This window comes from Tenrec ecaudatus, chromosome 4, assembly GCF_050624435.1.
Source record: "Tenrec ecaudatus isolate mTenEca1 chromosome 4, mTenEca1.hap1, whole genome shotgun sequence".
Classification (NCBI taxonomy): domain Eukaryota; kingdom Metazoa; phylum Chordata; class Mammalia; order Afrosoricida; family Tenrecidae; genus Tenrec; species Tenrec ecaudatus.
The window spans coordinates 58,476,412-58,502,149 of NC_134533.1; the positions used below are offsets into that span (position 1 = coordinate 58,476,412).

At 54.8% G+C, this 25,738-nt stretch overlaps 1 protein-coding gene across 4 annotated transcripts in view; it reads right to left on the reverse strand.

Moving 5' to 3' along the window:
* The window catches only part of MICAL2 (microtubule associated monooxygenase, calponin and LIM domain containing 2), a 227,099-nt gene that overhangs the window by 82,519 nt on the left and 118,842 nt on the right, over window positions 1–25,738 (reverse strand). For 2 of the 4 annotated variants that reach the window (XM_075546055.1, XM_075546054.1), the window contains 5 exons: window positions 22,342–22,410; window positions 18,912–19,055; window positions 15,594–15,719; window positions 2,703–2,889; window positions 1,051–1,139 (listed from right to left, as the gene is read on the reverse strand). In XM_075546055.1, coding sequence (XP_075402170.1) covers window positions 1,051–1,139; window positions 2,703–2,889; window positions 15,594–15,719; window positions 18,912–19,055; window positions 22,342–22,410 — 615 coding nt within the window. Of the gene's footprint in view, window positions 1–1,050; window positions 1,140–2,702; window positions 2,890–15,593; window positions 15,720–18,538; window positions 18,662–18,911; window positions 19,056–22,341; window positions 22,411–25,738 lie in introns of all 4 variants that reach the window. The other 2 variants (XM_075546056.1, XM_075546057.1) reach the window with 2 other exon arrangements.

The window sequence follows — 25,738 nt, forward strand, 5'->3', positions numbered from 1 at the left end:
CCCACGGATTGTCTCAGCCTCCCATTGACTGCAGCGGGGGCTGCCAAATCAAGTCACCACTCTCACAGTGGGCAAACTGAGTCCTCAAAGTAAGGCCTGCCCATTGACCTAGCAATCCCCCTCTCATGATAAATCCTAAGTCTATTAGTTAGAAGACAGGGAGAGCTATGAATACAGAGATATTTGCTGCCAGAAATACAACGCAAACAAAACAATTAAACGACATAAAAGTCTAACAATACAATCTTAAAAACTCACTGCTATCAAATTAATACTGACCCAGAGCAACCCTATAGGACAAGGTAGAACAGCCTCCGTGGATTTCTGGGGCTCTAAACCTTTACAGGAGGACAAGCCCTCATCTTTCTCCCATGGAGCAGCTGGTGGTTTCGAACTGCTGACCTTGCCATCAGCAGCCCAACGTACATCCCAATACGACACCAGGGCTCCTTCTATCACAATATGGGAATACTTAGATAAATTTTCAAGAATCCATAAAATAGAGTCATTTTGAGGCATTAAACATTTTGTTCCAATAGGATTTTTAATATCTTGGGAAGTTCCTCTTCATAGGCTATTAGTGTGTGTGTGTGGGAGGGGGGGAGTTATAAGATGGTAGACTTAGGAAGATTCACATGTAGGTTAAACTCTGTGGGCAAGTTTGGAGTGGGCCACAGCGGTCTGCTCCATGCCTCGCAGTGAAGGGGACACTATCATAAAGTCATCCATGAACTCAGGGGCCTGGTCACTTTGCTGACATCTGAAAGCCTGGGGAAGACACTTGGAGCCCCGTTGCAGACATCTCTGTGGCCGAGGGGATGGTTCTAGGCCAGACACCGGGGAAAGCTCTTCTCTGGGGGGTGGCACCTGGAACCAGGCAGCACCTGGGCTCTACGGAACAGCCAAGGGACTTCCCACAGCAGGAACTAAGGCTCTTCTTTATCTGAGTCTCGGTCCCTCCAGGGCCGAAACCACCGGCCCCAACGTTTTGAGGGACCTCGAGAACCTTCCTTTCCCTGATTCCCCAGCATGTGTGAGACAACAACTTACCTCTCTTTGTTGCTTCAGCTCGGCCCGTCTCTTGCGTTGTTTGTTACTGGTCTTACAGTGACTGAAATGAGGCTTGCAGTAAAACTTGTCTGGACAAAGAGAAAGACACACACACACACATACACATACACCAAAGCTTTTCCTCCTGTAACGCAGAGGCACAGCAGACACAGCCCAGGGGCAACCGGGTGTCTGGCTCCCCAAAGGCTAACCATATGCTTGGGAAATGGTTTCTGCCAACAACTGCCTTTAAGAGGTGCCCCTGAGGGGAGGCAGCAGGGCGACTGCTGGGGCCAGGGTGGAAATGCCCAGAAAATCCTCCGCCCACACTTTTTCACCAGACCGCCAAGTGCACAGGCCTGAGCAGCGTCACCACCCCTTTCTCGGAAGGCTGAGCACAGATGGGAGCCGTGATGGGGCAAAGAGGCCCAGGGGCACACCCTGGCTAGCTGCCCACGTGTTCATGGTTACACCACCACCAGGCCACCACTAGCAGGTGCTGTGCCTACGGGGCCACAGGAGTGAGCGCGTCAGTCCTCATGACGGCCTTACTCAGACGCTGCACACTCACCAGCCCTGTTTTACAGCAGAAGACAGTCTGGGACCAAGTCATTAAGCAACCCAGGCAAGGTTCTGCTCCATGGCTAGCAGCGAAGGAGGGCAGCCTGACTTTGAACTCAGGCAGTTTAGTTTGCAGGGATGTAGTTGTGACCACAAGGTGGCATTGCCTCTCATGATAGGAAGGGGCTTCGAGGAGTTTGTGGGAAAAGGGTATTAAAAGATGGTTGAAATCACCCACGTGCTTTCTGAAGCTACCTCGTACGCCAAGGTACCAATATCAAGTGCCATCACCCATGGCCAATGAACACCCCCATCTCCAGGTGCCTGGGGTCTCCTATGAGAGGGGAGGAGTTTGCACTCTGGCTGATTTCAGAGCACATACTTTATAATAATACAAATAATAACAGGCCACCACTTACTAATTAAACTCTTAGGGAGCCCTAGTGGCATGTTGGGCTGCCTACCACAAGGTCAGCAGTTCCAAACCACCAGCCACTCCCTGGGAGGAAGGAGAGGCTTTCTACTCTCCTGAAGCTGCACAGTCTCGGAAACCCGCAGGGGCGGTCCTCCCCTGACCGACAGGGTGGCCCTAAGTCAAATCGCCCTCATGGCAGTTTGGTTGCTAAACTCTTGGGGCTTTGACAGTGTTGCAAGGGAAACACTGGGTCCCTAGGAGCTGTGTTGACAGTTTAAAGCCACTGGCCACGGGGGAAAGAAGAGGCAGTCTGCGTTGGTCGAGTCTGGAAGCATGGGATACCCTGTGGAGCAGCTACTTTGCCTAGGGGCTTGCTATCCGTTGGCGTTGAATTTTCAGCAGTGGGTTGGCTGGGCTGTATTCATGGCATGCCTGCTGTGGGGCTGAGCCCACCCCTTAGGTTACCAGGTTAGGTTTTCTCAGCCATGCAGGGGCAGTGAGAGGTGGTGAGGCCATGGAAGAAAACATAGGGAAAGCAACCGGCACACAGTAGGCGCCTTCCAGGGCCTGGCCTACCACAGGCCTGAGGCTTCTCCTGAGGCCTCTCCACCTCTCAAGACAGCTTCTGAGCCAAGCCCACGTCGGAGGTGAGCACCACCCTATGCCCGGGGCTTACCTTCTTCACAGTCGAAGGCGTAGGCAGCCAGACGCAGGGTGGTGGTGCAGACGCTGCAGCGGAAGCACTCGCGGTGGAAGAAGTGGCCCTCGGCGCTCAGCCGCTCCATCACATACACACGCCGCTTACAGAAGTAACAGGTGTCGCTGCCTCCGAGGCTCGGGGGGCACACCTTGCGTGCACAATCCTGGTGGGCATGGGCAGAGAAGGGTGGGTGTGAAGGATTGGCCGCTCGTGGTCAACATTGTGGCCTGTCAAAGATTCCAAGCTGCACCGGGAGGACCCCGTGGACTTCAAGTGTGTGGGCTGGGAGGATACGGAGGCTCCCTGCCAGGGCTGAACTTCCAGACAGACAGGCAGCTGGCAGGCAGGGAGGCCAGGCTTTCCCCAAGGCTGGCTCTCTGGTTCGGTCCAGTGACATCAACCCTAAACTGTCCCCAGCAGAGTGAACCCGACACGGGCCCTGTGAGGGTGCAGTCACAGCCGTGTGACCCGCTGGGCAAGGGGAGCTGGTGACATCAAGACTGTTCATGAGGATGACAGAGCCGTAAGAGGTTAGGCCCATGGCTCACTGGTGCAGTCAGCCAGCCCGTCGAACATCCCAGTGCAAGTGGGGAGGCGGGATGGGGGCTCAGGTGGCTGATGATCTGGGGTGGGGCCCACAGGACACCCAAAGAACCATGGACCCAAATAGCCGGTGATGGCAGCAAGTGACCTAGCTTGGAGCAGAGGTTGAATTCAGAGGAGAGAGAGGATTTTCTACTTGTCTATCTTAGAGGACAAGCTGGGAAGAGAGAGGGAGTGAGAGGAGATTGAGGGAGGTTGGAGGAAGGGGGATAAAAAGAGAGTCACATTTATAGAGAGGACTGAATGGGACACTGTTGCTGATCTCATTTGTTGAGATGGGCTGTGTATCTATAAAAACCAAACCAAATCAATCCCTCTAGATTCCTGACCCTTCACACCTCAATATTGATCTAGGTGACTTTTTTGAAAAAAGGAAGAAAAATAAAACTAAAATGTACTCGGAATCTTGAGCGACAAGTTCGTTCAAACATATTGGGGGAAGAGGGCCTCTCAGTCTTGAAGGCACGGCATGCCTCAGCTGGGCTCCGGTGAGTCTGTCTCCGGAGGAGCCCTGGAGCCACAGACGAACCGCTGCTGGAGAAAGGGCCCCTCGGCTCTAACACTAGGCCCTGAGCAGGTTCATCTTAAGGAAACTGGACACCCCCTCCAGTCTCTGCTCTCCTCCAGCCCAGTCCCAGGGCTCACTGGGAAAGGGGAGCCCTCTAAGGGTGGGCATCCACCCTGCTGCCCACACATTCTCTCCGGGAGTGCCCTAGGGTGGTGTCTTGGAGTGGAGGTGGGGGAGGAAGCTGGTGGACGCGTGTGCTTACCAGGTCTGGAGAGGTGGCCTGGGTCTTAGGTCTGTGATCATTCAAGTACAGATTGACCAGGACTTCAGCTGCAGCCCCTATGCCGCTGGACACTCTCCCTACTGTCAGCTAACCAAGAGTAAAGCAGAGAGACAGAGACAGACACAGGGGGAGGCTAGTTAGCACCCAGAAGGGAGGCACAGAAGGGGTGGCTATGAGACAGGGCACTACACCCACGTGCAGCAGTGTCAGAATTCCCAGAGGGCCGCAGCGGCCAGGGTAGAAGACGGATTCACGAGGCAGAGAAACAGCAGGCATGGAACCCTGAAGGGGCTGGGAGACAGACCCCAAGGGCTCATAGGAGGGGCCTTGTTTACAGGTGGGGGTCAGTGAATTCCCAGGGAGAGGAAAGGACCTGCCCAAGATCACTTAGCAAATAAATGTCTAATTCAGTATGGCTCACAGCCTGGCTTCAGAGCCCCAGCCGGGCACCCGCCCGCCCCTCTCTCACTTGGGGCGGGATGACTCCCGCTGCTCAGGGCGCTAACCAGCAAGAATGTTTGTACACGGCATAGCCACAGTCCCCCTGAATGCTGAGTGGCACTGAGAAATCACCCAGAGGAGAGAAAGAAACAAGGAAGCAGCAGCTCACAGACAAGCTAAATTCGCAGCTGGCCCTCCTGCAAAGGGATTCCCTGGGAGAGCACGAATGGTCAGTGCTGACCTCGGTTCATAAACCGCAAGGTTGGAGGTTCCAGGCCGCCCAGAAGTATGTCAAAGAAAGGCCTGGTGGGATGTTTCTGTCACGGGTCTACTTCATCACACGCTGCCAGGAACTAGGAGCCACTCCCTGACAGTGGTTCTTCCAGAGACCTGGTCTCCTGAGAGGGCAGTGCAAACCTGGGGAGGGTTTGAACATGGTTCTATCCCATACGAACTCTGCGATGTGGCCCACGGGCTCTACCTTCAGGGTGCAGGTTCCGGAGAGGTTGTAGGAAGGCCAGAGTCGGGACATGTGTGCCCACACCTGCCACTGTGCAGGGACTGGGGAGAGAAGTTGACTGTCCCTACCTTTTCTCCCCTGAGGCCAGCATGCCCTGCCTGCTCTCCAGCTTCTGTGTTCTTGGGAGGTCTGTACTGAGTCCCTCCATCCCAGGGCCATAGACCACAGACCATAGATTGCCCTCCATAAGAGAACAGTGCCTGGAATGGGAGGGAGTGGCCTGGCCACACTGGGCAGGTAAAGAGAGAAGGAGGGAGTGCTGAGCAGGTGCCTGGAGCAGATGTGGGGCCAGACCGGCTCAGTGGTCCAGGGGGCACAGACTAGTGGGTGGTGGCTGCTAATCGCCGATGCTCTGAAGGTATGGTGATGCCCAACTTCTAAAGCCTGGCTCCCCATGTATCTGCCAAGGTGTGAGTGATGCCCAGATAGAATGTGGCCCAACCCTACCTACACCACTCACAGGGTTTCCCCCTTCCTCCCTGACAGCCCAGCCAGGCACTGCTGCCATCTCCTCTTAGTGGTGGGGCAACCCACACGGGATGAGCTTGTGAAATGCTACTCTGGACCCCAAACTCCCTTCCTTGTTCCAACTGTCCAGACCAGCTTCTGGGAAATGCAGCCAGAGGGAGCAGGCCTCTGGGCCAAGGCTGACAGTGGTCCACACAACCCCAAAGCGGTAACGTCTAAGAGGCAATGTAGCACCCTCAACCTAACCCCAGATCATTCTTGGGGGGTGGGGGTGGGCACAGCTGGGCTACCTCAGAGCAGAGAACAGAAAGCCTTTGATGGGCAGTGGCAGCCAGTCCAAGGAGCACCAAGGCGAATGACAGCAGGCTCCCAGCCTCCGGACTCTAGGCCATCTCCTCTGAGTCCTGCCAAGCACAGGCACTAGAGGGGCGAGCAGGAAAGGGGACCCCCAAGCAGACTGGTGGGAGTGGTAATATCAAGAGATAGCATGCTGTGCGTCCTCAAGGAAACCCCAACACAAAGATCCACCGCTTGGGACATGGCGTTGCTACTCCAGGCTGTGTGCGGGAGGCTCTCGGGGTTCAGGGAAACGTGACTGCTGGACAGAGGCAGAGGGCACCTCCTCAGACTTCTCGGTAGCAGCTGCAGGGCACGCCCTCCCACCCTGCCTCCCAGCTGGCCCAGACGGGGAACGACAGCATCACGGGGTGTGGGAGCTCACACAGCCACCATAGCAGACATGCCTAGAAGCGGAACAGCTGTGGACAACAGGCCACGTCTGCCTGATGTTCTGCGCTGGATCCTCAGGCAGGACCTGGAGAATACAAAGTCCTTGGTGGGGTTGTATGAAAATGAGAGAGACAGATGAGCCCACGTTTACCCCCGGCTCTGGGGTACTGCCAGTCAGCTTCTCCCCACCGGCCCTGCCCCTTGGGTGGCGAGCTCCATTAGGCCAGGATGTCATCTGTCCCCGAAGTGCTCTCCCGTAAAGGCACAGAGGTGCAACTATACCCACGCACAATTGCACAATTATCACCTCCCAAGTTAGCAGAGATCGAGACTCTATTCTTCGGGGCTTTAAACATATGTGCCTAATGAGACCTAATTAACCACTTAGCTAATAACTGCCCTGCACTACCCAACTTTGGAGCAGTCCTGACTTAGACAGCAATTATGGAAGCATTGCATAGGGCCGTGGGGCGGCGGGGCGGGTGGGGGGGGGGTCTGCCCAAACACGTCTGTACAATTTCCCCCTGCTTTGTTGTTCTGCTAACACAGGGTGCAGGCCAGGCCACCTGGCCCTTTACTTCATCTGCCCCTTCATTTGGGGCCAACGGGCCCCCGTCTCCTGTTGCAGCCACACTGCCACCCTGAAACAGTGGCTTTATTAGGGAGATGAAGCGGACGCACCACTAGGAAGAGCAGCATTGGGTCTTCCCCATGCCCTCCCCAGCCTGCCAGCACCACCCAGACAGACTCACACTGACAATGCCAGCTGGTAGACCGGGACTGGAGAGGGCACAAAGAGACCAGGTGAGGGAGAACTTGTCTCAAAGGATGATGGGGTCTTTGAAGCCCATCCCAAATGCCAGTAGGAAGTCCAACGCTGACCTGGGGATCAGGGGCTCTCTCTTCTCTGTAATCTGACCACAGGACCCCCTCAGACGCTTCACTGGAGGAGGGCACATTCAGCTGTGCCTCTGTGAGCGCTGTGCTTCCCAAACTGGAGAAACTAGGTTTTTAGTTTCTGTTATAAAATAGCTAAAACCTGAAGCCTACCATTTTAACCATTAAATACCATTAATTATCTCCACAATTTGGGTAACCATCACAATTCCCAGATTCATCAATCCCAACGGAAACAGAAACCCAGTATCACTCTGTCCGCCCCTCCTCCTGCAGACCACGTCGTTACCTACTCATTGTCCACACATTCGCCCGTCACGGAGCCATGCAATATTGGCCCTCTTATGACTTATTTCACTTAGCATGTGCTTACGGATCTTTAATTATACACGGTAAAATGGCAAGCTTCCAGTTATATCTATTTTATAGATATTTTGTATTTGTAGAATACAAGGGGGGTACCCCCCAAATCCAGATCTTTTTCAAAGATAGGTATTTCATTTTTTCCTTTTTACAAAACAAACTTATCACCTTCAAAGTACTCTCCATCACATTAAATACATTTGCCAAATCTGTGATTCCATTCTTGGAAACATTTTTCAAACTCATCTGTTTGGATGGCTGACCGCACCTCCCTCATGTTTTCCCTCACCTTTTCTACATCATCAAATTACTCTCCTTTCATGTCCCTCTTCATTCATGGAAACAAAAGGAAGTTTCACAGAGTGAGGTCAGGTGAGTAAGGTATGGGGGGGCAAGAGAGGCATGCTACATTTTGCCAAAACTGGCACACCGAGATGTCCGTGTGAGCAGGTGCATTGTCATGGTGGCAAAAGCAGTCCTCCGTCTGCCACAAATCAGGCCTTTTTTGGTTGCACACTGTTATGCAATCTTTCCAGAATCTCTAAATAAAAAGCTTAACAGTCTGACTTGGTGGAACGAACTCCAAATGCACAATTCCCCTCACATCAAAAAAACAAATGAGGTTCATCTTGATCTTTATTTTACTTCACAGGCTTTTTTTGGGGGGGGGGGTGAAGTGATAATGGCGTCTTCCACTTGCTTGATTGATGTCAGATTTCAGGGTCATGTGAATGGCACCATGTCTCATTGACCTTGGAAAAAGTCTGGGTCACTTTGCAGCTGTTCTTTCAAAGCACGGCATGTTTCCCATCTCTTCACTGGTCCGTCGTCAGTCTTTGAGAACAAGTGTATGAATGTTGTTTCACAGAGTGAGGTCAGGTGAATAAGGTATGTGGGGAAAGAGAGGCATGCTGATTTGCCAAAAACTGGAGCACTGAGATGACTGTATTTTGTCCATTTAGGAAGTTGAAAGGTGTCCAGGAGGAGGTTTGCCCTCAATCAATATTTTACCTTTTTTGAAATGAGAAAAACACGTGTACACTTGAGTTTTTCCATAGTGCTACCATTGTAAGCCATGTTTAACATCACAACAGTTTCCACAGCATTTTTTTCCCAAGCAGAAACCAACATTTCACAGCTGTACCGTTTTCTTAAACCGGCCATCACAAAAAAAAACGAGGTTCAAGCAAAACTGCTTGTATGAAAAAAATTCACTGTGACCAGAGAGAACCTTCCCAGGTGATGCCACTGGGGCACTAACTCAGGGTGAGTTGCTTGATGCTCACCGAGCTGGAAAAATGCACACTATGAAAGCTCTGCCCAGTAAGCTTTTTTCCTTTTTTTAAATACCCCTTCATATATCAGAAGGTAACTCCTCTTTATTGCTGAATATTATGCCACTGAATGAGTAGACCACATATTGTCCATCTGTTGGTAGACCTTTGAACCATTTTCGCCTGTCAGCTGCTGGGAATAATACTGCAGCGAAGATTGATGTCTACATGTTTGAGTTCCTGATTTCAGTTCTTTGGGTATATCTGAAGTGTCACATGGCAAATCCAATGTTGAACTTTGGGTAGAACCGTTAAATGAAGGACCAGGTTTAATTCATTCATTAAGTCTGTAAGTCGTATGTATGGCCAGCTAATTCTGTACACTATTACCAGAAATATGATTCCATACCTGGATGCGTGGCGATGTCAAAGTGCTCTGAAAGTTTCTGATGCCTCCTCTCAGTTTCTGGTCTCACTGTGTCATGGGCACATGGGCCAGGTTTAAAGGAGCATCTCTCTGCCCTTCTAGGGAGTTACCAGGCTCTCAGCACCGAGGGGAGGGAGAGAGAGAGGCTCACTTCTGGAGGAATTTCCCAAGGCGGAGCTCCAGAGGCCTCCCTCCGCTGCTTGTTTTCTGAGAATAAGAGCCAACGGTTCTCAGCGAGAGAGAACCTTTGAGGCATGTAAACGGCACACCATCTACATTCCTGGGCAGAACGTAGGACTTGACTGGGCACAATTTGTATAAAGCAAAGTCAGGCAAAATGATGATTGGGCCACAAATAATCAGATCCCAGTTGTAACTGTGGTTCCCTATGGGTTCCCTAAGCAATCGTTTGTGTATCTTTCCATCTTTTTGCAGTTTTGAGGAAATGAGACATTCCCCCACCCTTTCCCCCCCCTTTTCAGATTCCGATGGTTTTCAGCTAATGAATGAGAAGAGGCTAGTAAGGTTGGGCGTTTCCAGTGGCTATCTCCCAGCTCTCACACACCTCATTTCATTTGACTTGGCCCGGACGAGTTCCCTTTGCGAGCCCCGCTTCTTCATCTGTAAAGTGGCGAGCCCACACAGACCTCGCGGGTTGCATGAAAGAGCCATGAAAGAGCCCGGCTGTGTCCAACACAGTGCTCTCCCACAAAGAGCTTGGCAGACCGCGGAGGGGCCCACGCCTCTGTAGTACAGGAAGCTCTATATCCCCCACACTCATGACGTCTTTTTCCTCTCGTAACCGGCCGGCTTGCTGGACCTGTGAACTTCACTCTGTGGTGCGGACCGGAAGGTGCTGCCCATCCAGGAGGACTGAGTGCACTGCCCGCTCCACCCTCAGCCAAGCGAGATGCCAACTGCCAGGCTCTCCCCACTCAGCTAACATGGCCACACTGCTCTTGTCCCAGCAGTGACGTCAGAGACTGCAAAAGATGACCAAACAGCCCCAGAGAGAGGATTCCTGAGGCAATCTGGTCACGCCTAGTTCCAAAGACTTCTAGGACCCCCGCCTGGGTGCTAGCCCCTGTCTGGGTGACTCCACACTGGCCTCTCTCCTGCACAGTTCACGTTCCCGCTCTGTTCCGGACACAGGGCAGATGCTGCCAAGGGAGGAGGAGGCAGGCTGTGGGGCCTGTTTGCATCCAAACAATGGTAACTTCTCCCCTTGGGCCTGAAACTCAGCCAAGAGTACCACGTGGCCAGGCCATGCTGTTTCACAGCACTGGCTACCTGTACACCATACTCTCCCCCAGGGCCTGCTGTGCCCACCAGGCAGCCCCGCACGGGTCCAACAGGGGTAAGGGGCGAGCTCCCCAAGCCTTGGCACTGAGGACCCACATGAGGGAGGGCAGGTTTCAACCCAGGGGGGGAGGGGTGTTAGTTAGCTGGAACATCAGAGGGTGTCTCCTGGCCCTGATTGGGTGAGGACATGCTGATAAAGAAGTCCCTAGAGAAGGCCTCTGGGGGACACGGCTGCTGGACCCTCATCCTCAACCACGTCTTCAGGACCAGGGAAAGCGGAGGAAAGTCTTTGAAACCAGCTTGTTTGAGGGGCCTGGGGACTTCCCTCTTGGATTTGAGACACAAGTCCTTGGGGCTGTGGCTTCTCAGGGGCGTTCCCATTGGCTACATTGTGTCCCTTGTGCCAGGCACTGCGTGGTGATGTTGATTTCACCCCTCGAGCCCTGCAAGGTGGTGCTTCTAATCCCCCTTCACCCCAGGTACTGAGGTTCTGGTCCGCCTGAGGTGGTACTGCTCTTAGTGGTTGGGACAGTGATGGAAAAACTGAAGGTGAGTTCTCTACCTTTAGAAAGAGAAGAGTCCTCGTGTATTTCAGGCAAATGAGCCTTCTTCCAGAATCCTCCTTCACTGGGTAGGGGATGCTGAGTCCCTGCTCCAGGCATGTCGCCTGCGATAGGTTATTGACTTTTCCAACCATCCCCATCCCCACCCCAGGTGCAGCTGTTGTCATCTCCATTGTCTAGGACATGAAGGCGCTGAAAGGTCCAGGAACTTGTCCACGACTCCCCTCCCCCCGCCCCACCGGCCGCAGTGATTCACCCGTGCTCTGAACTCAAGTCCAGATGCTTCTCCCTGTAGGCACCTGTCCCCTTGAGACACATCCACGCTCTGCAGCGTAATGCTTCCAACCTGGGGTGCCCACAGAGCTCTCCAGAGGGTCTCCTACTTCTGGGCGGGGAGGAAAGAAGGACAGTGGGGAGGGAGGCAGTCTTGCGATCTAGCTCACAAGCTCTCTGCACCCACTGACGGTACAAGCCCCCCAGCTAAGACGCTCCCAGCGTTGCTAGCTACAGATGCCCAGGGCAAACCCTGCTGATCCAATTGGAAAGCAAACAAGCACAAGGGTAGAGAGAGCTCCTTTTGCAATGCTCACTGTTCTTTAGCTCCCAGGAGACAACACTGACGGAGGTTTCCAGCCCGCGTGAGGCCATCACCGGGGCTCAGCTGTGCCCACACGCAGCTGCCACCTTGCTCTTGGCAAAGGGCTGGTAACTGTGTCTTAGGCCAATGAGCCATGACCTCCCTTCTTGGAGAAAGAACGGATGGCTACTAGCAGGCAGATGCCACCGCAGGAAGGCTGGTGTGATCAACCTCATGAGTCAAGTGGATGGTTGGGAGGGGAGGACGAAGGACTATGTAAGGATCCTGAAGCCTCTCATGACCAGCTCTGGGGAGACTGAGGGACCCGCGGCCAGGGCACGGAGAGTCGCCGTGGCTGCTCAGCCCTAATCCAACAGGCCCACTCTGAAGGCCAGTCTTCTTTTGGACCTGCCCTTACATGGCAGCCAAGTGCTGCCCAAAGGCAGAGAGAGCCCCAGCGTCAGCCTTGCAGTTAGTGACTCAAGCTGGCATCCCTGTGCATAACCCATGCTCCCCAGGCTGAGCTTGGCCAGGTCTGTTCCCACAGGAAGCACTGACCCCTTGGTCCTCAGAACTGAGGCATGAGGCTCTTGAGCAGGATGAGCCACATCTGGGTTACGTGGATGTTGTGGAGGGCTGAGGACCCCTTTCCAGGCACATTGTTCTTGCTCTGACCCCTCAGTTAGGCAAGTTTGGGCAGTTCCCTCTGCCTCGGAATGTGCATGTGCGCTGCCCATCGATGAATCCACTCTGCAGCTCCGAGGCTGAGAGGAGGGGAGGTTTCTAAGACTATTGGGAGCTAGAAGTGCATCACAATGACCTACAATGTTCTCACCACATCTAGAGGGGTCATGGGCACACAGGCCAGTGCAGGTCCTGTTACAGACAGAGGCGCTGCACTGCAGGTTATTATTTCCCCAGTGTCCGGGGGTGGCCCCTTGGAGCAGCTCTCCGACGGTTCCCAGCCTCACTGGGAAAAGCGCATCAGCCTTAATTAACGAGGGGGCGGCTGTTAAAATAGCCCAGTTATGCCATCATCTGGTAGCCAGGGCTGGCATGGGGCTCGCGTGTGAGTAAACGGGGCGTGACTGTCCCACCACAACCTGGGAGAACAAAGGGCAATGCTGAAGTGGGGGGGGGGGTGTAGCGGGCCTGGGGCCCACCAGCCCGAATCCGCTCCAGGCCCAGAGGCAGCCCTCCCGGCTCCTCAATGTGGAGTTTATGGGGGCCCATGGGCACTTGGCCTTTGTTGTACAGCGACAGCATAATAGCCTGAGGGGGCTTGGGAGCTGGGACCCTGGGCTCTTGACTCAGTCCGGAGCTGGGTCTGCCCTTGCTCAGCTCTCTCGCAGGCAGGCCCACCTTGCCACCATGCTGCAAATCACTGCCCGTCCCCTGCACTCTCGATCCTTGACAATGGGTGTACTTTTCCCTTAAGAAGTATTGTCTCTTAAAACATTACTAACATTCATTTTATCATTGCGTATCTGTTCCTATCAGAACAGGTGGCATGCATTCAGCTGCAAACTGACAGGTTGGTGGGTCTGTGTCCACCCACAGGTGCCTCTGGAGCATGCCAGGTGGATCCATTTCCAAAAAGCCGCTGTGGGAGACCCTGTGGAGCATGGCTCCCCACCGCCTGCCATATAGGGGTCACCATGTACCAGGGCCAACTTGATGGCAACCGGGGCTCCTGTCTTGTAAGTCATATGTAAGTCTCACCAGGGTAGGAATTTCATTTTTGTTCACTGGTGCATATCCCCAGAGCCTAGAAGATTCAGTACAATTTGTTGGATGAATGAATGAATGAGGGTTCCCTCCTTTTAGTGACTGACAATGATTGGAAGCTGCTTGGAACGCCGAGTGGGGCGCCATGGCCTCAGGGGGGTGTGCTGGATGAGGGCACAGGCAATTCTGCTCAGAGACTCCAGCAGGCTCCACATGCTGCGGGCAGGCTGCCTGCCCCCTCCACCCAGGCCTGGGAGTTATAGAACTAATACTGCCTGGAAACCAACTTGGGGACCTTGGAAATGCGGCAGCTTTTCTCATCCCAGCTCAACGCTCAACTCGAGAGAAGCGACCGAGCCAGCCCTTCCTGAGGCTGGGCCTGGGTAAAAAGTAGGGCCCAGGCAGCTGGAGCAGGCCTGGCCCAGAGAGAAGCCAGGTGCAGGTATGACTGTCCAGTCCCGGAGCACCAGCTACCATCTGAACTGTGCCCAGGGACCCTCATCTCTTCTGTCAAGTGACTTCTCACAATGACTGTTTTCCACAAAAGGAAACACTCCTATGCTAGACAAACAGACTACCCGGAAACTTGGTGCTGCTGAAAACAAAAATAGATGCCCGCCCCAAGAGCTCACAGTGACATGAGCCAGAAACCACTGTGCCCATCCTACGATGGGAAAATGAAGGCCCGGATAAGGCAGGAGAAGGCAGGCCTAACAACTGGCCACTGGCCAAGCTGGGAAAAGCTGCTGGGTGTCTTGACCAGGACTGTTTGCAGTGGAGGCGAAGCTTTGAAATGTTTGTGTTTCTGCCTTGCGGTCACCTCCTGCTGTCCTTCCAAGGGTGCTCGGCCACCCATTTGGGGACCTTGGGAGGGGTGGGGCTGATAAGATTCCCCATTCCTTTCCTGGGAATTCTACTTGTCTGACTCTCTGACAAGTAGGGCCAGTGGGCCTGGGAGGCCCAGGCAGAGGCTGAGAGGCGGCACCTCGCTTTCCACAGTGGATAGCTGGTCCGTGCAGCAGAAGCGGGTTCTTTGCTGCAGCCCCGAGACAAACCCTGCAGAAGGCAGGTGTGCAGCAAGCCTGAGGGGTGCTCACAGAAGTGTGGTCTCGGGAGGGAGGAGGGATCCCAAGCCCATGGGCAACAGCAAAAGGAATGGGCCCCGTGTCCATGCTGCTCTCATTCATCCCAGAGACCGATCTTCCCTGGAGCTTGTCCCCAGCCTGGTACTGTTCTAGGCCTATTGGGCAACAGAGGGGCAAGTGGCAGAAATGATAAGTGCCCCAGAACTGGGTGGGGCCACTGGGTGCGTAAGCAATGCATGAAGCACAGGTAGCAGCCTGCCCCCCCTCTGTTTCCAAGGCAACCTGTCCCTGCTCACTGAGCCATCCTTCCAGAGCACGGCTGGGTCCTTTGGCGGCTCCGTATGACGCAGGGGACACAGGGCCATTCCTGAGCACGCCCCAAGGGTGCTCACTCTGTACATCCTTATCTATCCTTTTATTCCACACTTAAGTCACTCCAGGTGTTTGCCTTCCGTTTCGTGCACATCATGCCTGCCCGCTTTTGCTTAGGCCTGGCCCCTCTGCCCACACCACACCCCTCCTCCCAGCTTCCTCTAAGCAGAATCCACTAGCAGCACCTCGACCCAGCTCCCCTAGTGACGCCTCTGGGAGTCCTCCCCAGGCTGCTCCTCTTTCTGTTCCTACAGCCTCGCCCTTCACACCTCTAGCAGGTAAGCATGCGTGCGCTGTCCTGGGTTTGCAAAACCGCCACGCTGTGAGCTCGGAGCCCACCACACGCCAGCCGTCTTGGATGGAAGGAGTGTTGCTCACGGCTCCGCCAGCGTGCTGCTTCCCACCTAGACTCTGGGCACAGACGCTGCCCACTCTCCTCTGGGATTCCTGAGCTCCTGGCAAGTGACGGGCATAAGGTGGGAGCCCAGTGAATGCCCGCTGAGCGAATGAGCCCCACTTGGCAAGCACTCGGGTTGCTCGCTGCTCTGCTCTGCTCAGTTTGATCTAAGAGAACAACAAACCGCCTCCCAGACGGACGGTGGAAGAAGGTTGTTCAAACGCTGATCCCTGCCACTCCAAGCTCCAGAGGTTTGCCCGGGCAGGTCGAGCAGGCCCTGAGACCACGTGGGACATGCAGAGGGCCGCGTGCAAATGACTGACGTGCTACCTTTCTGGCAGGAGAAGCAGAGGCGAGAGTTGATGGCGAGGAAGTAGCGGCTGGAGCCGGAGATGGAGGGCAGGGGGGAGAAGACGGAGGATGAGTTTGAGACAGGCCTTGTGAGGGTAGTTTATTCTGCACAGAACAGAAATAAAGGCAGTTGTCACTATCCCGGGCAGGGCCCGCAGTACATGCCTGGATGCTGCAGCCACAAGCTCCGCAGGGGGCAGGGGGTGAGGCGGGGTCACTGGGCCCAGGGACTCTGATTTTGCAGGACTTTGTGGCTCCCGGCTCCCTGCATTCACTGATGACTCCTCTCCTGCCACACCAAGGGAGCAGAGGAGATCCGTTCTGTTTCTGTCCACGGCTGCCCCAGACAGCAGCACTAGGGACAGACACTGGCTCCGGAGCCTGCTCTGCAGTTACGCTGCAAAGCTGCAGAAAGGGGGAGCCAGCTGCTCTGGGCTGATGGCTGCATCAGGAGGCCCTGCCGTCACTGGGACTCCAAAGGGGCTCAGCTTAGAGCATCCTCCCGTGTCATTGCGGACTCGGGTCTGGGGCAGCAGAGCAGGGGAGGTCTCCTCTCTGGGTGCCCCCTTCTGGCCTGCCACAAGCCAGGGAGCATCGGACAGGCACCCAACACCAACCTTGGTACCTCAACACCAACCCTGGTATCCCCTGTGTGCCCACCCCCTCTTCAGCCCCCTTTCAGGAACTAGCTTGGAGGAGGGGAGAGGGGGGTCAGTTTTCTGTTTTAGAGCAAAGGCTTCCTCTTTGCTGGGTGCTGCCTGATGAGCAGCAAAGCCCAGGTGACAGCACGAGGCTGGCCATCGCATGCTGCCCCACCTGGCTGAGAGTCACAGGGAGGCACCCAGACAGGAGTGTCAGCAGCTAGTCCTGTGGGCTCAGTGACGCCTGTGACTGCCCAGCTTCCCCCCTCCCCCCACTTTGCTTGGGGCCCCGGGACACACAAGGCTCTCTAGCAGCAGCTGCTTCTGTGTGGCTGCCCACCCCCACCCCCACCCCCTGCCCTGAGGGCACTTTTCTGCCTTGGTTTTTCCTCACTGGGTCTTTTGTAAGGTGCCAGCTCAAACAGCTCCTCATGCAATAAAAGGAACAGGGGGAGAAGGAAGTCAAGCTGCTGACTTCCATGTCCACCCCTGGGGGTCCAATGCCTGGGGTGGGGGCTCTGAAAGCCCTGCCTTTACCTGCGGGAGGTCTCCGTGTCCAAACATGGAGGCCAGGTGAGCTGCCTTCTCCTTAATGTTCTTTTGGTGAAATTCCCTGCTGGCCAAGTTCTGAGCCCTCTTCTGCATTCCAGGTGACAGAAGAGACAGGAGAGAGAGAGAAGAGAGAGAGCCAGGCCAGGGAGGAAGCAGGGGGAGGCAGAGTGTACAGGAAGACAAGGAAGACCTTCCCAGGGCAGAGGAGGGAGAGGGAGCAGGAGGAAGGGAAGTCATGGCAGGCAGAGGCAGGGCTGAGAGGGAAGCAGTCACCTGCAGAATCTTTTCCTCCACTTCTTGCAGGCGCCGCAGCACCCCTGAGAGGGCCAGTGCTCCGGGGCAGGTAGGACTTTCAGGCCCACCCAGTTGCAGGTCCGACTTGGCCCTGGCTCGCCAGGGCCTGATGGTGCCCTCGCCACCAGCAGATACTTGCTGTAGCTCTCTGCGCATGTGCCTGGGCACAGCCACCGATGGGAGCTGGGAGAGAGGGGAGACCGAGCTTCCTTCCTGACTGCAGCCCTTTCCTGGACCACCACAGTGAGGAGCCCCCACAAGGGCCTCGGGCAAAGCCCCACCCGCTGCCAAACTAAAACTAACTTCAGGCGCTGACTCTCGACCCCCTATGTCAGAATAGCTGCTATCCCCATTAGAAATTTGCACTGCTAGGCCCTTTCCCAGACCCAGAGCCACTGAACGGGTACCTGTGGAACAGTCGTTCCCAATCCTGGCTGTCCAATGAAATCATTTAGGGACTTACCAAAAACAAACAAACAAACAAACAAACCACACCCCCAAGCCTGGGCTCAGCCCTGAGATTCTGATTTGAGATTCTGATTTAATTGGCCTGCGGAAGACACCAGACGGACTCTGGGAGGTACAAACACTTAACTATTAATTGAAAGCTTGGCTTGACTATTAATGGAAAGGCTAGTAGTTTGAACCCCTGCCCCCGGAGGAAGGCCCGGGGATCTGCTTCTGGTGAGATAGCGACCAAGATGTCTCCACGGAGCTCAGCTCTACCCCCTCGCATGCGGGTCACCATGAGCGGACATCCATGCGATGCCAGTGAGCATAGGCACCAGGCACTGGTAGTTTCTAAGGAGCCCCCAGGCGATTCTCACGGGCCTGCCCCTGGACGCCCTGTGCTGCATTCACTGGACTCCCCCGGCCAGAGGCAGCACCTGGTCCCGAAGGCTAGCCAGACAGTGGCCACCAATGGTGATTGTGCTCCAATTCCAAGCCCAGGGATAGTGGCTGGAAAATGCGGGTCTGTAGCTACAAGCGGCCTCCTTACCCACCTGGGGACCAGCAAGAGGTGGCCATGCAGCCTAGTGCTTCCTTTTTCACTGTTGGCTGCGTGAGGCCGTTCCTCATCACTGCCCGTTTCACTGGGTTCAGAAATTGGCCCATTTAGGTGGTCTTCCACCAGACTTCACTCACACAGGGCGCCACACACCATGTCCCGCATGTAGCACAGTGTAGACATTTTTTTGCCCAAGCAAAGAGAGCACCAGGACATGGCAGGAGGGCGGGCAGTCAGTCAATGCTGAGGACTGCCCAGGGATCCCCAGCCTATGTGGTTGCCCTGACCTACCCAAGTGGTGACCTCACGTGGGGTCACTGCCCAGAAGCCTCTAAGCTCAGCCCTTTCTGGAGCCAGGGCGTCCCACCCCTCCAGGACAGAGTCCCCTCTGCCTTCACCCCAACAGCGTCCACTGGAAGAGGCCCTACCTGCCTTTTCAGAGGAGGTGGTGGGCTGGGTGTGGGCTCCTTCAGCTTAGGGCAGCGAGGGTTAACAGGAGAAGCAGAGGAAGTGCACAGGACGGGCCTACCTCTCCCCGCGCCACGGCAGTCCTGAGAGGAGAGAGGCAGGTCCAGAGAGCAGTTGCGGGAGGCATGAAGGAAAAGGTGAATCAGATTGAGAGCCACTTGAAGGCCAAGAGAAGAGGAGGAGCAGGGCATCCCTGGCCCAGCTGGGAAATCCTGCCCCTCTCCTTAGGCAGGCCTGGCGCGAACGGAGCCTGGAAGACCACCACTAGCCCACACCTTCCTGCCCACCTGACCACCAGGGCAGCAGGTCCGCAGAGCACCTGACATGACTGACCTGCTTCTGGAGCGAAGGGTTCACAGTGTTCTCCTCAAACTTGGCCAGCAGCTGGTTGGCAATGGACTTGACTTTGTTCTGATTTCCACTAACACTCCCGTGGTCTGGACCGGAGCCCAGGCTTCTGCTGGAAAAGCTTGAAGGCTGCAAAGGACAAAAGGAAGCATCGGTTGTTGGAGGTCGGGCCACAGGGTGGGAGCTGGGGTGCAGGACACAGGGCTACTTTCCCGGAGGAGGACCTGCTTTCGGTTGGAAGAAGGGGAGTGAGCAACAGGTGCTGTCCTATAGAGACAATGGCCACAAACATGGGCCACACTATCCAGGAGGAGGAGTAGGCCAGGTGAGGGAGCCAGGTAGCGAGGGCCTGGGCCCTGGCTGTTTTGCTTCCCTGGCGCCCCTCCCCCTGGTCCCCTGCCATGTGCACAATGGATGACCCACTTCACATGGTTCTTGCAAAACTGAAAAATAACAAAGTAAAGGAGAGGTAGAGTCAAGTTCAGGACCCATCAGCACCTGGCGGCCACGAAGCAGAGTATGGACGGTGGTAGGGACCTCTCTGGGACAGGACCCCTCCCTTTGGGCCTGCCTGGTGTTTCCCCAAGATTAAAGTGGGCTTGCGAATTTGGGGTGAGGAGGCCACAGAGGGGAAGGGCCCTTCTCATCACATCACGACACAGGATAGGAGCAGGACAGCGACTGGTGACCTTGAGTTTGGTCACTCGGTTAGGTTGCGATCCCAAAGAGAGAGCCACCCAAGTTCCCTTCAGCTCCTCTGCTCCAAAGACACCTTTGATTGGCCGGACTCCTTGGGAGGTTCCAAGCCAGGAGTGAATGCTGATGGACTTGAACCCATGGACTCAATCACAAGGGATCGGGTTGGTTCACCAATTATAGCAAATGTACCCCTCCACGCCACACCACACAGATGCTAAGGATGGAAGACAGTGTGTGCAAGGGGAGGGGCATATGGGAACGCTCTGCATTTCCTGCACACATTTCCTGTACACTTTCAATGTCCCCCCCCCCCAAAATAAAGTCTACTAAGGATAAGTAGGTAATGTGAAGTGACCAACACTCAACACATGCCTCTTCACCCGCTTACCATAGGACCTGCTCCCATAGGCCTCAGCAGTACAGGTGGAAGTGGCAGAGCAAGTGAGCAGTGTGCTTTCTCAAGGACACAAAGGACCCCCCATACCCCCAGCACAAAGAGGTGTTCAGTTAGGCAGAATTCATGGGAGGAGGCAGGCTATAGGCAACTGGTTTTCCCAAAGGTCTCTAGTTGTAGCAGCCCCCTGGGAAATTGTCTGTACTACCTCTCGGGGTGCACATGAACACACACCAAGGGTCACCCCCTACTTCAGAGAGTGAGCTGTCTCTCTGCCTATTGACACAGGCATTGGTGAGAAGTGGGGGAGGGGGGTATCCAGAAAGGTCAAGACAGCCAGGAGCGGGAGCCATGCTGACCCTGCTTCTCAGCTGTTCCGTGGTGTTGTGGGGAGCAGCTGGGGGGAGGGGGGTCTCCTGCACAGGCAGGTCCTGGTTCTGCAAGGTCAAGGGTGGGCTCTGAGAATCTGTGAGGTGATGCTGATGCTGCTGGTCTGTGAAGCACACATCCTGGAGCAAGCCTCTACCGAGAATGGTTGTTTTCTCAAAGCGGATGCTGCCCCAGAAAGCAGTCAAAAGCCATCCCCCAAAGATGCCAGATGTAAACCAGATTTCTTCCCACACTCTAACTCCTATGCTTCCACCAACTCCCCACCCTTCAAGCGGCAATGAGACCGGCTGAGAATAAACCAAGGATGAAAGGCAGGCAAAGACTCTGGCCTGGGACAAAGTGTTCCTTAGGAAAGCCTCTTGGGAAGGAGGCAGCCGCACTCCCCGGGCCCAAAGGCACAGCCAACAGCCTATAACCTCGGAAGTGGGATGGCTCCCCAGTCCTCAGTCAGCCTCTGTATCTTCTTCCTCCAAATCACCTCCCTCCTGGGCAGCTTCTTCCTCACCCCACAGCTGGAACCAAGAGCAGACAAAGGAAGAGCTCTTCGGGGACCGCCCAAAGCAGCTGTAGGAAGCATCCTGAAAGGGGGCCTTCCACTCACTGAGCAGAATGATCTGTTTCCCTTGGAAGTGGCCAACTGGACAACAGGTCTCTCTCATCAGCGCCTCCCTCTGGCCATCCTAGAAATTGGGTGAGTCCGAGGCAGCTGCAGCTGCCCCCGCCCCCAGGAGGGGAGGGGCTCACGGCTCTATGTCAAATTCAGTGTCATGAGATGGAGTGTCGAGACCCACATCAGCCAGATCACCGAATGTCATGAAATGGCACAGACACAAAACCCCTCCAGCCATATATGCTCTGCCACTGGGACTCACAGTGGCCCTTCAGAGGGGGCACGTCTCCACAGGAGTAGACACAGCCTCAACTTTGAGGAGTGGCTGGGGGGTTGGACTCACCGACCTGGCAGCGCCACCCTATAGGAGCAAAGATTCTCTGCCATGTTCTAGCGAGCAAGTGCCCCTACATGCACGCGTTATCCCCAGGGCCTCTGAGTCACCATGTTGGCATAAGCCAGTGGGAAGTTGGCGGGCATCGTTAACGCTGGCCTCTGTGACACTAGCCTGGCCTTGGGAATAAAGTTCACGTCTCAGGTCTCTGTAAAGAGGCCCGGGCAGCAGGAAGCTTGGAGCCTCTTGGTCTCAGGAGAGTGACCAGTGCTCTGCCAAGACAAAATGGCCTGTAATTGTCTGCATTCACCAGAAGGTGGCACTGGTGGGGCGCTGGGACATTGTCTTGCAGATCCAAAGCACAGGAACCATAAGGGGACAAGGTGGACAGGGAGGAAGGTGGGGCACGGGTACCTCTTTATGAGTATTATTAGTAGTTAAGTACATATTGATATACATGATAAGAGTTTTCTCAGCATTATATATGTGTGTGTGCATGTGTATGCTACCCCCCACTCCCCTGCCATCAAGTCAATTGCAACTCAGAGCCCCCCTATAGGGCAGAGTAGAAATGTGTTCTACGGTTTCTAAGGCTGTAACTCTTTACAGGAGCAGACAGTCTCATCTTTCTCCCACAGAAAGACTGGTGGGTTTGAACTGCCAACCTTGCAGTTAGCGATGTGAATGCTTAACCCACTATACTGCCAGGGCATCTAGTTGACTCTGTGAGGATCTGGCAGCTCATGCTCTCAGATGATCCACTCTGATTCCACTGACAGGAAACACCAAAGAGGGAATATTTCTGAAGGTGCCAGGGCGAGCAGGGGCTGGTGCGAGGACCATCACTCTGGAAGGCCTTCCCATCCAGCCATGATGGGTGGGGGGAGGGGCGTGGCCCCTGTGTAAATGAGAGAGGTGAGGCAGGGGGGCAGGGATGGCGCCTGGGCCAGGCAGCTGGTTGAGAGGAGGCAGCCTGGCTTCCACTGACCTCATCCAGGTGGCTGAAGGCTTTTCGCCTCCGCTTGTTCACGTCGTTCTCCTCCATTTGGCCGTCCACCTGCAAGGGCGAGGGGAGCAGGGTGAGCCTGGGCCTCCATCACTCAGGTTCACTAGCCTGCTGAGTTAGCACTGGGGACAGACAGCTCACTGTCCCGAGACAGCTGCTAGCCTGGGGCCCAGAAAAAGGAAGAAAGAGCCCTGCCCCATGCCATCACAGTGCCATGACCAGGCACTCAGGAACCTCCACCCAGGAACCAGGCGTGCTGACAGAATGGGTGGACATCATGCCCTAACAGAGGTGAGAAAACATCCCTATGCACACACAGTCCCTGTGATGGGGGCCATTGCCAGTGTGACCTTGGGTTCAGAGCAGTGACAAGTCTGCCTCAAGGTCACAGTCAGGCACTGGAGCCCACCAGACTGCTCTGCCTGTAGGGGGTGATGCTGGTCCATCTCACAGGGGCTCTGTCGGGACGCAGACCAGTTGTCTAGGGATTTGACGGCAAATGCAAGCTGCAATTGGGTCACCCTCACAGCTTCAAACAGGGGCACCTGGCTAGTGTCCAGTCGACCTTAGACAGGACCTGAATACAAAGGGGCTCCTGCGATGCTGCTTGTCCAGGGCAGTTGAGCTTGCTGGCTTTTTGTGCATTGGCATCGTTGGCAAAGCCCTTCTGATGCTCAGAATGACCCTGGACAGGATAGACTGTGCTTGTGGCCGACAGTCCTGCACTGCCTGCTGCCTTAGTCTGAACAGCTAAAGCCAGCGAGCCCAGCACATTACCATGCCAGGGCCTCCGAAGGCAGGCCAGGCTGGTTCTCAGACTTGTCTCCCTGGGGCACGCGCAGGACTGTGTGGGGCAGGCTGAAGGGAGGCGGGCTGGATTGAGTCCTTCCTTCTTCGATTTCCTGCTATGTAATTCTGTCCTTGGCTCAGGGACCACCCAGGTCCTATTAGTCCCCTCTGTGGTCAGAACAACTTCCAGAGAGGGCTGGCTCCCTCCAGACCACGGTTTCATGACCTACCTACTGTGCACCCCCTCTGTTGTGAGTCTCCTCCACTCTCAGAGGGGCCACCATCCCAGGCCCAGACGGAGTCCCAGCGGCAGTGGGCTCTCACCTTCAGCCGAGGCATCTGGCCCTCTCAGCCCTGGACCATGAGTCGGATCCAAACAGTAGGATACAGTTTCCTCCTGACCGCTCTGACATAGTAGCAACTACAGGGACCCCTGGGCACACAGCCCACACATGCCCACTGCTCTCAGTGGGAAACCCTGCTCCCTCTGTTCCCCACCACCCACCCACCCACCCACCTGCTGCTGCCAGTCTGCCCTGCTGTGGTGGCTTGCATGCTGGAAGCTATGTCGCTGGCATTTCAAAGAACACTCTGGTCCCCTACCATAGACCAAACCAAACTCGCTATTACCAAATCAAACCAGATTCATAGTGACCCTATAGGACATGGGAGACCTGCCTCTGTGAGTTTATGAGAGTAGAAAGCCCCATTCTTCTCCCAAGAAATGGCTAGTGGTTTCGAACTGCTGACCTTGTAAATCTCAGTCCAAAGAGTATCCACCATAGCACCAGGCCTCCTTTCTATAGTAGACCTCAGCAAAACCTCCAGACTAACTACAAACGAGGAAGGAAGGCCTGGTGACCTGCTTCCAGGAATTAGCCAATGAAAAGTTTATGGATCACAACAGAATTTTATTAGCTATAATGCTAGATGATGGGTGGGCTGGAAGGCAAAAACAAACAAACAAACAAACAAACAAGCCCCTCCCTACGATCCAGCCCATTCCTCGTAGTGACCCTAGAGCACCAATTAGCAGCACCCCCTGTGGGTTTCCGGGGCTGTGGATCTTTAGGGAAGGAGAAAGCCTCATCTTTCTCTTAGGGAGCGGCTGGTGGATTTGAACTGCTGCCCAGCTCAGAACCTCCTCCACACCAGGGCTCCTTCCTGGGTGGGAAGGCACTCAAAACACATCTTCATTACCCGCGTGTCATACCCCAGGTTTACCACCATCTTGTCTTTTTAAAAGGTCCTCCTCTGGTGGCACTGTGGGTTAGGCTTGGGGTAGCTAACTTCAAGGCTGGCGGTTCAAGGCCATCAGCTGTTCTGAGGCAAGAAAGATGAGGCTGTCTGCTCCTGAACTGACGAACAGTCTTGGAAACCCTGTCCAGGGTCGCTACGAGGCAGAACTGACTCGATGACACCGAGTTGGGTCTTGATAAGGTGACCAGACGTCCTGCTTTTTAACAATTTTTCTCGTGTCCCAGTGTTTTTAAAAAGTCCCAATTTTTGGAAAGAATGCACGACAAGCTAGGGTATATGGTTTTCAGCTGCCATGTGGCTATTTTGCCAGGATATGAGTTTTATCAATGGTGTCCTGCTGGTGTCCTGCTTTACCAATGTTAAAATCTGGTCACCTTAGCCAGGCTTTCGTTTTTCAGGCGAGATCAACCATCGTTTAATCAGTGACGTCTGTTCAGACTCTTCCCTTCCTTGTCCAGGCAGCTCAGAACATCAGATCAAAGGGTCTCGCCTCCCCTTTCAACATTTCCCCCAGTTTCTGATAAATCATGATGTTGGGAATGGAAACGATTTCAGCCCAAAGGCTTGGGCAAACACCAAGAGAAACAAATGACCTTATTTGCCCCAGTGTTGGAGCTTGGAGGCCCGGACCGGCTAGCCCCATGCCACAGCCTGCGCCTGGCGCTCTGGGCCGGGGACTGGAGCGGGTGCAAGAACAGAATGTCCTACCCTACAGGAACACTGCAGGCTGATCCCAAGTTTCTGCTGTTTTCCTGCTTCCACCTTTCGCGAGGACTTGGCCTTTCCCCTCCCAAGGAGCCACACATCTTCCTCTGTTGTTTAGACTCCACAGCCCAGGGTTCTCTGTTCACATAACCAGAGGCAATGCAGACCCAAACCAGTCAGGCCACCAGCTCCCAAAAGACAGCCCCGGGACAGAGTGCCAGCCAGCAGCTCCTCAGAAGTGCCTGGACTCTTAGAGGGAGGGAGGGAGGGTGGGGAGAGCTTCAGCTCCTCGGTTCGCCCTGCCCCACTGGTAAAGTGGAGTTGATGGAGATATGTTAGTAAAGGCATGTTCCGGATGGCATTGCTTCTCAGTGAAGGGCCAGCCAGGGGACAACAGGAAGGTGGAAATGAACACCTATACCTGTATCTAATTGCTCTATCATTTATGATCTCTTTATCTATCTATCTATCTATCTATCTATCCATCCATCCATCCATCCATCCATCCATCCATCCATCCATCCATCCATCCATCCATCCATCCATCTATCTATATTTGGCAGCAACCTTGCCTCAGCACCCCCAGCCCCTTGGATCCTAGTCTTCTCTACAGAGAGTCCCACCA